At 33.9% G+C, this 14,072-nt stretch overlaps 2 protein-coding genes and 1 pseudogene across 12 annotated transcripts in view; 1 reads left to right on the top strand and 2 right to left on the bottom strand.

Annotated features, from left to right (window-relative positions):
- The window catches only part of HNRNPH3 (heterogeneous nuclear ribonucleoprotein H3), an 11,019-nt gene extending 9,370 nt beyond the window's left edge, over window positions 1–1,649 (top strand). For 9 of the 11 annotated variants that reach the window (XM_025049419.1, XM_025049416.1, XM_006915580.2 and 6 more), the window contains 3 exons: window positions 8–103; window positions 191–283; window positions 410–1,649. In XM_025049419.1, the coding sequence (XP_024905187.1) occupies window positions 8–103; window positions 191–283; window positions 410–486 (266 nt within the window). In that variant the 3' untranslated portion in view covers window positions 487–1,649. The remainder of the gene's footprint in view (window positions 1–7; window positions 104–190; window positions 284–409) is intronic. The other 2 variants (XM_006915576.3, XM_006915578.3) reach the window with 1 other exon arrangement.
- A 300-nt stretch (window positions 1,650–1,949) lies between these two features.
- RUFY2 (RUN and FYVE domain containing 2) overlaps window positions 1,950–14,072 on the bottom strand; it is a 43,731-nt gene continuing 31,608 nt past the window's right edge. The window contains 4 exon segments of the mRNA XM_006915574.2: window positions 1,950–3,784; window positions 3,875–3,952; window positions 8,103–8,151; window positions 13,859–13,953. Of these exon segments, the coding sequence (XP_006915636.2) occupies window positions 3,641–3,784; window positions 3,875–3,952; window positions 8,103–8,151; window positions 13,859–13,953 (366 nt within the window). The 3' untranslated portion in view covers window positions 1,950–3,640.
- Window positions 11,547–11,665, bottom strand: LOC112482717 (annotated as a pseudogene).

Genomic DNA, 14,072 nt, shown 5'->3' with positions numbered 1-14,072 from the left:
CGTAAAGAACATCGATACATTGAACTCTTCTTGAATTCTACTCCTGGAGGTGGCTCTGGAATGGGAGGTTCTGGAATGGGAGGCTACGGCAGAGATGGAATGGGTATGTAAATTTTTTTTAAATAAGCAGAGTTAGACACTTAGCAATCAATCTCAAACACTTTTTTTTCTTTTCTTTTTTTTTTTAAAGATAATCAGGGAGGTTATGGATCTGTTGGAAGAATGGGAATGGGGAACAATTATAGTGGAGGATATGGTACTCCCGATGGCTTGGGTGGTTATGGTAAGTATCATTGGTTCCTCTCATTCAGTTTGTTAGTCCCCATATGTGGGGCAAAGTTCATGTTTTTAATATGTACTGTGTTGATATTTTCTACTAAACAATTCTCAACATCTTTTTTCTTCTAAGGCCGTGGTGGTGGAGGCAGTGGAGGTTACTACGGACAAGGTGGCATGAGTGGAGGTGGATGGCGTGGGATGTATTAAAGCATAACCACCAACCTAAAAGTCCTGACAACAGCATCTGGTCTACTAGACTTTCTTACGGATTTAATTTCTTTTGTATTTTAAGAACTTTATAATGACTGAAGGAATGTGTTTTCAAAATATTATTTGGTAAAGCAACAGATTGTGATGGGAATCTGTTTTCTGTAGGTTTTATTTGTTGCATACTTTGACTTAAAAATAAATTTTTATATTCAAACCACTGATGTTGATACTTTTTATATACTAGTTACTCCAGAGGATGTGCTGCTTTCATAAGATTTGGGTTAATGTATTTTATTATTAGCTCTAAGAGTAGTAGTACAGCATAATTTTAGAGGACAGTGGTTCGCCTCTGCATAAACTACAAGTCTTTATTAAGCAGACATCCAGAATAGAGCTTGGAAAATAATTAGTGTAACTTTTTCTTTAATTTCTCCTGGACAATACTGTAAATATAAAGATGAGTTTAGATAGCTTCAGGAGTATAAATCAGCTAATTATATATTCATCTTTTTCAAATGTCACTTATCAAGCATAGCTCTGAAGTGTTAATCTAAGGTATCTGAATTTCTGAATATTCATAATTGTGTTACCTGGGAACAGGAGTGTTGGAAGTTTAAATTTTAGCCCTAGATTTTAGAATAAAAATCCCCTCAGCACTTGACTGAAATACCAAAAAATGTTTCCAAAAAGTGATAGTTGTAAGTTATCTCAAAATGTCTTAGACTAGGTTAAGGTTCTCAGTGACATGAGAATTCAGTACACGTACAAAGGTATTTACTGTGGAGTATAATTCTCACAGATGTATTTTCAGTTTCAGCCCAATAGTTTAAGGCATATGGTTTTTTAATAATTGTATAAATACATTATAAAATGTAAGATGAGTCCATGTTGTCAATTAAAATGAGAGTCCAGTTGGATTTTGCATCTGATATCTGGAGTTTTTAGAGCTATTGTGTTAAAAAAAAAATAAAAAAAAGTACTATATGTAGCCAGGAAAAGGTGCTTTTTATTTTTAATCCCTTTGATCAATATGGCTTTTCCCCAAATTGGCTAATGGATCAAAATGAAACCTGTTAATGTGAATTCACAGTTATTGAACTTGTTAACTTGTTTTTGCTAGAAATGTTATTAATGTAATAAATACAATGTGGGAGATAATAGTATGGCGTCCTAGAATGCTTTGTGTCAGTTACTGATTATAAATCAAATTAGACAAAGTAACTCTTAAGGACAATTAGACAAAGTAACTCTTAAGGACTAGTTTCTGCTATTGGGCCTATATAAAGCCTATCAACTCAAGCAAGGATTCTAATGCCTGTACCCACTCCCTTATATATTACACTCATACCACTTACCTTTTTTTAAAAGTTTGTGCTTTTATTTTCCCAGGAGTACCCTATTAAAATCAAGCAGTAAAAATATAAAGTGTTTAAAATGAAAGTTGCTTTTCTAAAGCAGGCTAATTTTTCAAATCTTTTATTTAGTCTATAAAACTCACATTTTAAAACATTGCAGGGTAAAAGAAACACAATCACAATTCCTTGGCACCATGACAGCTAGATGAGGGAATGGTATGTGAAGTTTATTAAGATACTTTCAGTGAGGGCAGATCTTACTTGAAAAGTGAAAGTATAGGTTCATAATCACGAAATCCCAAATTACTATGTTGTTTTTTAAGCGAGAATTTTTAAAAGCAAGTTATATTGCTGTCAAAAGCTTGCCTACAAAAAGCCCAAATCAATGGTGACACATGAGTTGAATGGCAAAGAATTTAAAAGGGGATAAAATTCATGGTTGGTTGAATGAAACCAGCCTTGGAATTTAAACAAAAAAATGACATTTTAAAATTTGTTCTAAGCACAGTAATAAAATACTTTTAGTATTTGAAGTTTCTCATTTTTGCTTATTTTCAGCAATCATAAAAATGTTATCCCATCTCAATACAAAACAGTTCAAGAATATATACATACTTCTTGATAACATTTCTGTCAGCATTTGAGAAAGACCACCTAAAAACCTCATCGATTCTAAATGAAGACACCGAATTAGGTTATGGAGAAAATCTTCAAATAAAACGTTTTAATAATTTCAAAAGTTAAAATATGTACTTCACTGAGGAAAGGATTCTGCAGAATAACCCCATCTTTAGAGGGTGGGGTGATGGCCATGATTCACTGTTTGAAAGGTTCACAGGCTTAGTGAGTAGCTGAAATTGGACTAAAAGGGGAAAAGTAGGTCCCGAGTGGTAGTGCCATTCAAGTGATTAAAGGTAACTTTACAGATTAAATTCTTAGTGTGCTATATAACAAGATTAGTGTTTACTGAAATGATTTCAAGTATGTATTTCATGGCAGGGCTGAGACTATATATTCATCTACTAAAGACCCTGGCTTAGAGTGCTCAGTATATGGTGAATCATTTATTCATATACTGCAATAGTAGACTACTACAATGTAATTAATGCTTCTTAAAAGTTAGAAAAATCTGCAAGTAGCAACAGGATAAAAGGATGATGGTTTAACTTCCTTTCAAAATAAGGAAAAAGCTGAAGCAATATCTCTTTTATCTACTATCAGCAAGTACATTGATTTTAGGAGAAAGACCAAAAGGAAATTGTACAGGATAAAATATTGGCCTTTTCTAATGGAAAATGGGCAAATAAAGTCAACATGAAATCATACCAAGCTAATGGAAAATCTGAATTGGAATATTAATACTTATAATAAAAAGTTTATGTATTTCCAGTCTTTCTCTGAGAACCATAAAGCTTTAAGTGCATTAAGAAAATTACAGGCACCACAAATACCAACGACAACCTGGAGAATAAATCTGAAGCCCTATTTTTAAGAAGGCCTTTAAAAAATAAGGCAAATGTGTTAGCTATGCTATCTGGCCTTTCATTTTCATTAAGAGTTACATGATTGTTACATGAAGTAAGCTAAATTTATTTTAAAGCATGCCCTGTTGAAAATTCTTTGAATGGAGAGGAAATATCAAATTATACAACTTCTAATTCCCATGAATATGTGGAAGATAAAACTTACAAATACTGGCTGAAAGCTGCTTAAGAAGTGTCTTAAGATGTATATATGTTCATATATAACATTCATCGTAGGTACTTTCATACAATAAGGATTTTAGTTCTGGCATCTTACGGCAAGTTAGATGAGCATCTCTGAATCAGCAATGCGTGACAGGAATCACAAACCCGTACAGGCTTTGGTGAAGAAGGCAAAGGCAGTTCATTGTCAGAGCAAGCATTACAGAAAATTTCCCCACAGTTTCTACAGTGGTGCTATTGGAAAAATCAGAAAAAAAAAAGTTATGAATAAAATTAGAAGCCATATTTGCACTAAAATTTGGACTCACTTCCTATTTCCCTTACCTTTCTCTTGGAGAGAGAGAATTCCTTTTCACAAAGCTTACAATGTGTTGCTTCTTTGTCTTTCAACCAAACCAGTCCCTAGTAGGAAGGAAAAGTATAAATATTAATGCTCAAATTGGTCACACTAAAAATCACGTGAAAAACATGTTTAAGAACATTTTACAGGACTATAGAGATGAATCAAAAATGGTCCTTTTTCTTTGAGAGATACATAGTTGTAGATCAATATAATATGGGTGAGGGAAAAGGGATGTGGGTTGAATATAAATAAAACAAGATTGGCCATATATTGATAAATATTGAAACTAGGTAATTGTTTTACTCTATAATTGTATGTCTGAACATTTCCATGATAAAATGTTTTTCAAAAATAAAAATATGTTACTGATGGGAATTCTCTTTAAGGAAAACTTTAAAGATTATCCAATCCAACAACATTTTCAAGGATAAATTTTCACTATGTGAAATGCATTTCAGTTTGGCATTATATATAACTTATATGAAGTAAATTCCCTAAAATTTGAAGAGAATTTGGAAATCAGATGTTTGAGTTCATTATTTTAGGTAAGACTTCACCTTAAATTCAGTTTAACATTGCTATTAATTTCCCTCAAGTTCTCTTAAATGTAATAGCTCAGTAGAAAATGGAAAGTCTTAAACAGGTGGGAGTTAAAATTTCTAACTTGACCCATTCTTAGCGAACCAAGATTCTGGCTAAAAAGCATTTTTTCCTTATGAAAGCAACTTTGTTAGATGGTTTCATTATGTTTTATAATGAAAAGACTCAAGTGAAGGAAGAATCCTCATTGCTCCTGATTAGTCTCATCACACTTGAACTAAGTAAGCCACATTGCTGCTACTTCCAAAGAACCAAGTATGACTGCATCCAGCTCAAGAAGTGGAACAAGTGCTACCTATGAAGTACCTTTGAGGCATAAGGACCTTTATCACCTAATGAGAAAAAAAATTTATCCAAAGCCCACAGATACATTCTCAAGAACCTGAGTTTTCTTAAAAGACTTTTCTAACAATTCTTTGAAGAAAGATGAAAAAACAGCATTCACAGACAAAAATCACAAGGTTAATTTCAGGTATTTTTGTTTTAATAACTAGCACCTGTTAGCAAAAGTAAGAAATGGTGTTGGTTTATTGCTGAGGCAGCGAGCCTTCTTAGAACACAGGATTTTAAGAACTGAAGGCTTAAACTAGACAGCTTGTATCAGACAAACACCAGCAAAAAATCAGATGACTTGAATTTTTTTTAAAGCAAGATATGGGACCTTAAGTAATCTAACCAAACTTCAACACCATAAAAAGAAAAGGGACTTGCTAAATGTCCCAAAGCCACCTAGTGGAAGCTGTTGCCTAGCTTTGTGAGGGTTGGAGAGCCAGATATGAAACAGTTCCAAGCAACATCATTAGGTTCAGAGATAACCTTTCTGACATCAGGGCTGGGCCCTCCAAACTTATTTTGACTGAATTTCCCCTGCCCATCTCCCAAGGAGAAAAGTTATATACTCTAGGTTAAGTCTAGTATGTCAGATGGAAGGGATCTCAGATCAGTACCTACAGCTCTCATTTTACAAATAAGAAAATGAGGTCCAGAGAGCTAAAGTTGCTTCCTAAGGAAACACAGCTGTTTACAAGCAGAACTAAGACTAGAAGCAAGCAAGCTATTGCTCTGCAAACAAATGGCTATTTTTCTCTAATTCCATAATGTCAGCCACCCAATTTATACCCCTCCCTCTCCGTTTCCCCAGACAGGATATTAGAGGATCCTTTTCTGGAGAAACTGAACTGCCCCAGAGAAAAGTCCTGTAGATACATTTAGAGAGGGTACCTAACAATTTGCTAATTCACAGATTTCTCTATGCTACAGCCTACCAGTGTACAAGAATTCCCTCCACACGCACACACCTTCCACGCAGCCATCACATACAGGGCTTCCAAGACTTTGTCTTTTATTAAAACTAGGATTACTCAACATTTGAGGAATGACTTGGGCATGAGGTATTTCAGCCAAAGAAACAAACCCAAGAATAAAATTCAGAAGAAATACAGAATGGCAGTAGCAAAAGAAAACTTTAAAGAGCTATTTTAAAAAGGAAAAGGGAGCAAATAAGAGCCTGCTGGATATGGTAGCAGAACTAAGTTTCACAGAAGGTTGTACCTTGAGGTTGCATAAGCCTTCAGATGTAACTTCCAGTTTACAGGCAATAAGGACATAGTGGAAGAAGTTTAAGACTACTACAAACGAGCACTCAGATAAAATCCAGAACACAATAAACCACAGGATAGCTTTCCCAGACCCAGTAACTGGTCAATAGCAAAGACAAAAAAGAAAAGTAACATGTAAATATATTTTCATACATATGAAAACGTGGAAATCTAGATATTTTTGGTATCGATTTTTTAGCATTTTATTTTATTATTAGTTTCTAGTATATAGTACATCAGTTAGACACTTATATAGTTTATGAAACAATCCCCCCGATTACTGTAGCTTCCCTCTGGCTCTACACCTAGATATTACATTGCTGCTAACTGCATTCCCTATACTGTGTTCCCCATCCCCGTGACCATCTATCAACTAATAATTTGTATTTCTTTATCCCTTCCCCCTTTCTCCGAGTAGATACTTTATTGAAGGTAGACATGAATAATAAAACTATAAAAAACAATGATTAACACAAAGTAGAAGATTGTTACTATAAGGAAGAGAATGCAATCACGGAGTACCATGTTCCATTATAAACTAAAGCAGAGAGTATGCCAGTATTTTTAAGTTGTACTGTATGTCTCTCTTGTACACATGAAATATTTAACAGTGAAAAAAATTTTAGTTTAATGACAGTTGGGCAAAAATCCCTACCATCTAAAAAAGTGAGAGCAAAATAAAAGTATATGTACATATGCACATTCTTGAAGTCTTTATCTTCATTCACCACTTTTCAGGAAGCTGCTGAAGGATACACTGACCAAAACGAGGGAGTAAACCAAGAAGTTACAAGGTTTAAGTTACCAGGAGTTTTAACATGAAAAGGGAAAAGGGAAATGTCACGACAGTGGTGACCACACAGGAGCAGAGGAGAGCACAGAACTCCAAGAATGATGATTCCAAGGAAAAAAGAACTAACCAATTACCTCATTGATTTTACCATGTGAAAAACTTTAATCAAGAAGCATTTTATAGAGGTATAAGAAAACACTGATGTTCAAATATACCTAAACAACAACAAAAATTTCCTCCAGAGGAAATAAAAAGTAGTTCAAGAAAGAAAGAAAATATAACCACAGCATACTACCAGGTCCAGCAAGAATAATATTTAAATAGTCATAATGATATACGGTAAATGAATTCCAAGAAAATTTTTACTTAATTATACTGGGAGGACAGTGAAAAGACCAGGGTGAGAGTCCACAAAACTCATCCACCATGTTAAACCAGGCAATAGATAAGTCTTAAGTAAATTAAGAGCAAGCAGTATTACTTAGAAATAGAGGGATAAATGCAAGAAATAACTAAAAGAATTTAAAATAGCTCCCTTCAGATGGAAGGAATTGGAGTGGATAAGGAACAAGGGAGTCAAGAACAAGAGGCTGCTACCATTATTTAAGTCTTTCTGGCACTATGTGGCTTTTAAAATTATTTTCATGTAACACTGTGATAGAAAAACAAAATGTGTAGCTTGTGCAGGAGGAAACCATCTGTCACTGAAGTATTCAAACAGAGACTATTTTTGCCTAGGTTGTAAAAGGGATCCTTCCACCCAGACACGTTCAGAACCAAATAACTGATAAATGTACCAATCACTTTCACATATATTAACCTACCCAATATTCAAAGCAACCTTATGCAAAATTGTAAGCCCATTTCAGAAGAGGAAACAGACTACTAGTGGGTATGTGACTTGCTGAAGGTCAAATACCAGTAATAGACTGGCATAGGAACTCAAGGATTCTCAAATTCAAAGGCAATTTCACTCTATCATGCCACACTCTGTAGGAAAATACACAAAATTATTTCTAACACTAAGATTATTAATGTGATTCTAAAGGATAGGGAAGAGCTGGATCCCCATCACCCAGGTTCCCCAATTCAGTGTTTCTATCTCTATAAATCCTGGGATTCGATAATAACTGAGAGATTATACACAGCTTTATCTTCTATTGAAGACTTTCATTCACACAGATCTCTTTCTATTTGAGGAAAACACTTTCTACTCACCTGCAATGCTTTGTTGGCTTCTTTTATATCTTCTATTTTAAGTTTTGATCTAAAAAGATTACAAATAGGCCCAAATTTCAGTACCTATATCTTAATACATAACATCTAGTAATTCAGAAAAGAACTGCTTTTTCACAGGATATAAAATTGTATAAAGTACATAATTCTAATGATTTTCTTTCGCTAATGGTATTATATTTTCCTATATTTTCTAAATGTCCGAAAGCAAAAATGTAATTTTTAAATTTTAAAATTGCTTTTTTAAGGAAAGAATATTGGCATTTTCATGTGGTTATGACAATATTAATAGGTATCATTTATTGTTGGCTTGTTCTGCTAGACACTATGCTATAAACTTTGTACACATAATCTCATTTAATCTTCAAAAAAACCTATTTTAAAGATGAAGAAAGTGAGGCTTGATGAGGTTTAGTCACTTGTAACAAGAAGTGGAGGTGGTAACCGGGAGAACCCTGGTCTGTGAGACCCCAAAGCCCACACATGCTAACCATTATGCACACTATTTGTCTAGCAGATGCAAAAAGTAGAAACATTAAAATACAGTTGTAATACTTTTTAACCTTTTGAAAATACATGTTAATGAATACAGAGATTATAAATAGTAATATTTAATTACCTGTGATCCCACTACCCAGAGATGATCATCTCTACATGTCACTGAGTGGTGTATTTTAAATGGAATCATACTGACAACTCTTTTCACTTAACAATATATACTTAAAGACTCAGAGGTACTGACTTATCTGCCACGTCATTATATTAAATGGTTACAATTATATACCATGAAAAAGAATATAGTTTATATAATTTTCTACTACTAAACTTTCAACTTGTTTCAAAATTTTTGCCATAGAAAGTATTCATTAAAATTGGAATAACCAAAACTTTTGGATTTTTCTTAGAACAATTTAGAAATGAAATTATTGGATCAAAAGTTACATAACAGGGGTGGCTCCACAGTGTAGTGGTTAGCATGTCTGCTTTATACGCAGAAGGTCCTGGGTTTGCGCCCCAGGTGGAGCCACGGACCATACCCCGGGCACACCAGGCCCCAGTACACGAGCATGTGGGAGGAGACGCCCCGCCTTCAGAGATCCAGTTCTTAAAAAAGGGAAAATGGCAACATCCATAGGTCAGAGGTGGAAGTGGGGCGGTGGTGGGGGCGGTGGTGGAATTAAAGAGGGGGAGAAAAAAAAATAAAGGTACATAAAATACTAAAGTCTCTGCTACCGAAGTAGAACATTAGGAACTTGTTTCACTGTACAAAATACTCTTTGTGCAAGACATAAAAACAAAGTGTTAGTCTTTTTCTGGCTCATACTGACTTACATTGGGAATAGTCAATGTAAAATTACATAGTGTAAAAATATTAGAATAATCAAATTTTCTTGGCTGAATTCATATCTACAAAATGTGCCAAAGGAAAACTGATTCAGGTGGGAGTAGTAGCCAAAACAGTAACTGTGCTACACAGAAAAACTGAATATGGAATGAATGTAGCTTAATAGCATTCACTATAAAAATACTTTATGAAATTTACTGGTTGTTAATACTGGTTAAAATACCTTTGTTCACAAATATGGACTCTAAAAAGCCTGCCTCTTCTGATACAAATTGTCAAAGTATCATAAAGAAGGGGGTATCAGTTACAGCTCCAATAAACGCAATGGTCAAGAACACTTTCCTTATCCTAGACAGGGAGGAAACACATGTCTATATTATTCATTTTAATTCGCTTTTAAAAAAATATTTTAATTTTAATTTTTAAATTGTTGACATACAATATTATAATTTGCTTTTATTTAGGAACATGTATTTAAGTGTATGAAAATATTTGACCATGGCATGAAAACAGCATAGAGAAGGGTCAAAATAAAATATGCAAGTATAATAAATGCGATACGATCAATTAGGACACTATAGGAAAACATCCATAAAATGTAACAAGCCGCTGATAATCCCAAAACAGCTGCTTTTGAGGGGGAAGAAAAACAAAAAAGTATAATTATATGGAAAGAATAGTATTTATAGAATACTACATTTAGAGGAGTCCTGGTAACTTCTTTTTCTAAACTAAAAAATTCTTGTTGGAATTTAAGCCTTGATGAGGATAAGGAAAAATCTGATTATCATCCTTCATGTATTTTAAACTATTAGTCATTATAATACAAATTAATTACTCTAGATTCTCTTCTTTGAATATTCCACCCTAATATTTCATATGTTCCATGTTTTCTTCAAGTATGAAGGGTTCATTTTCATTTATTTAATCCTAAATGTCTACTACAATTATAATTTATTTAGAAGAATAACATTTAAAGCCTTTCAAAGCTAAGCAGGGTCAAGCCTGGTTAGTACTTGGATGGGAGACGACCTAGGAAGTAGGCATAAAAATAAAAAAATAAAAAAATAACAGATTGTAAACTGACAAGGTCCTTGTAATCTGTGAGGTCAACCAAAGGTTGCCTTGCCTAAAAATATAATATAATATAAAATAATTAAAATAAAATAAAATAAAAAATAAAGCCTTTCTGCCATTAAAAGTATCTTCCTAATTTAAATTAATCATTTACATTTAAAGTTACAGGTTCAGAATGTAAGCATTGGAAAATAGTTTTCAGATCCAACCTGCTCATCTTAGAGACAAGAAAACTGATATTTTGGTTGCTATCAGGAAAGGCAGTGTGCTAAGTGCTTTACAGGGGTCTCCAACCCCTGGGCTGTGGACCGGTACCTGTCCATGGCCTCTTAGGAACCAGGCCACACAACAGGAGGTGAACAGGAGGCCAGAGAGCTAAGCTTCATCTGTATTTGCAGCCACTCCCCAGCACTAGCATCGCCATCCCAGCTCCACCTCAGATCATCAGGCATTAGATTCTAACAGGAGCACTGGTCCCTGGTGCCAAAAAGGTTGAGGACCACTGCTTTAACATACTTATTCTCAGTTAATTAGAAAAAGAACTCTGTGGGGATTTTATAACTCTCTGATTTACAAATAGATAAATGGGCTTAAAGAAGTTAAATAAATGCCCCTAAGTCACACAGAAATGGTAGTATATTAATTCCTGTGACATTAATGAATACTAATTTTTAAATTTAGTCATAACTTGAAAATGCAAATTTCAAATGGTAAGTTTAAAAACTATTCTTTCTGAAATATTAATGTCCTCTTTTAACAAAATTAAATGTTTCATATTATTATATATAACCTTTTCTTTCCCACTCCCCATTTTAATTAATTAATTTATTTTTATGGTGACACTGGTTAACGAAATCCAATAAGTTTCAGCTGTACACTTTAACAGTAAGGTATATATATATATTTACACTGTGTGTTCACCTCCCATAGTTAGATTTCTTTCTGTCACCACATATTTGACGCCCTTTACCCATTTTATTTTTATTTATTTATTTGGTTTTTTACACCTACAGCACCTGGTCTTCCTAGGTGGTCTCCCATCCAAGTACTAACCAGGCCCGATCCTGCTTAGCTTCCGAGATCAGACAGGATTGGGCATGTTCAGAGTAGCATGGCCATCGACCACCCCTCTTTACTCATTTTAAATAACACCCAAATGTCTACAAAAAGCCTCATTAACTGGAAGCGAAAGTTAAAAAGTACTGACTTCCCCCCCAAATTTTTTTCTAAAAAAAAAAGTATTGACCCAAATTTTTAATCTCATCTTGTGTATTAGGAATCTGTTTTTGCTGAATTTCAATCTGATATATAATCACAGGAGTAGGAAGATAAAGAAGAGGAATAAAAGTGTTTCAGAAGATAAACTGGTACAGTCTGGAGAAATTCATAGGGCCACTTGTCCCTTCTCCAACCCTGATTAAATTCTTGTCACTGCAGAAGAGAACCAGAGTTGAGAAAGAATATGTTCTGACTCGCGATTGGCCCTACCCATGTCTTATGGACTATGGGTCTCAAAGCAGTGAAGGAAAACTAATAAAATGGTACCATAAAAAATCAAACATCGGCAAGGAAAAAACATATCATAAATGAAGTAAATAGACAAATGAAAAACTGGGTAAAAAAAAGATGGACACTGTGTACAACAATTTACAAAGATCCCACAATAAAAAGGTGAGCAATCCAAGCAAAAAATGTGCCGAGGATACGACCAGTTTACAAAAAATAAATTGCAAATACAAACAGAACACAAATACAGATGTTCAACCCTGCTCATGGTTAAAGAAATACAAATCAAAAAATATTTTCAATTATCAGACTGGCAAAAACAGGCACACTCTCCTACTTCTGAAGAGGGGGTTATGTTATAACACTAGAGGTGGAGAGTAATTTAGCACTATTGAAATTTTTAAAGTACATTCTTTTTGGCCCAGCAATCACCTCTAGGAACTTACTCTTCAGATATACTCATTAAAGTACATCAAGATATATCAACATGTACATACAAGGATGTTAGCATCACTACTGGTCGTAAAAGAAAAAAACTAGAAACAGACTATAGCACATACATTCTAAGAAATATCTTTATGTACTGATAAGGAGAAACTTCTAACACATATTCTTAAGTAAAAACATAAACTGCAGAAGAATATGCACACAGTTGAGTTACACAGGGACTAGGTATACAATGGAAAAATTCAGTAGTCAAATTAACTCTTGAAAATTCCTTAAATAGTCCATAAAGTTCAATACAGATTGTTGAGTATATCTAACCTTGAGCGGTAATTTTCATGCGAACTAAAATTTGAGAAACAATGAACCAGACTAAAGGAAAAAACAAAAGGTTGAATTCAGCTATCTGGGCAATCTCTAGTATTTAGTGGATGGTGGGTGAAAAATAATACACAGTCCATGTTCTACTATTCTGTTTTAATATTAAACCTTCATGATCTTAATAAATGTAAATATATTTTTTCACTGTCGAGTCCCTGGCATTTAGAACAGTGCTGGGCACATAGTAAAGACTCAATAAGTATTTCTCAAATGAAGAAATGGGAAATAAGGTAATAAGCACTTAGCACAGGGTCTGGCTCCAAGTGCTCAATAAACTGATGCCAGATAAGATTCAAAATCCTGCTTATCAGAATCACAATGCAAATCATTCTTCGAATTTGTAGAAACAAAAATGTTATCTTTTTGAATACTAACTTCTTCTGTAGTTTTAGTGAACTACTCTCTTCTATGTCCTTGGAAACTGGACTCATGACTTTTTAATGGAATCCCATCATTAGCAAAACACACACCACTTGGAACAAGGAGGAAACTGTAAGAAACACCATTTCTCGTTCTTGTCTTTATAGAAACCCAGTAACACTTCAATACAATAGAACCGCCCACATCATACAAAGTTAAGCCCCTACTCTATCCAGTCGGAGTAAAACACCCTTCACTTCTCACAATGTTGGCTCCCTCTCAAAACACTGAAAAAGCTCTCTGCAGATATTTTGAAAATTTGGCTTCTGTTGTTCTGAGAAAATATATATTAAATGAAGTTATGAATTCTCTGATTTTAAGAAATTAAACAAGAGTCTTAGCTGTCATCTAGAAAAATGTTCAGAGCTAAGATATAATAAAATGAACATAACTTTAAAAAAATCTCTCCAACTTACAGTCTTATTTGTTAATCTTTAAAGCTTTTGTTTGGCTTTAATAGTTCATGTCTTTTCCATGTTTAAACTTTTCTGCCTATTTGGTTTGGCACACTCATACCTTTATAAAAATCAATGACTACTTAGTTGAAGGAAAAAAGAGAAATTACTCGCTAAGTTTGTTGCCAAGTTCCTGAAGAGCTTGTTCCTGTTCATGATATACTTTTCTCAACTGCTGATTTTCCTCCTGGAGGTTAAGGAACTCCTTTGAAACAATAAATAACAGAAAACACAATTTAAAAAAAAAGAAACAAGAAACTCCACATTGTATACATACCGTTAATTAGAAACAAAATTCTTTAGCTTTTTATATAAGAAAACAGA

The sequence above is a fragment of the Pteropus alecto genome, unplaced genomic scaffold (assembly GCF_000325575.1).
Source record: "Pteropus alecto unplaced genomic scaffold, ASM32557v1 scaffold155, whole genome shotgun sequence".
Classification (NCBI taxonomy): domain Eukaryota; kingdom Metazoa; phylum Chordata; class Mammalia; order Chiroptera; family Pteropodidae; genus Pteropus; species Pteropus alecto.
Note: the sequence above shows the minus strand (reverse complement) of the source record. Positions and strands in the feature narration are given on the sequence as shown.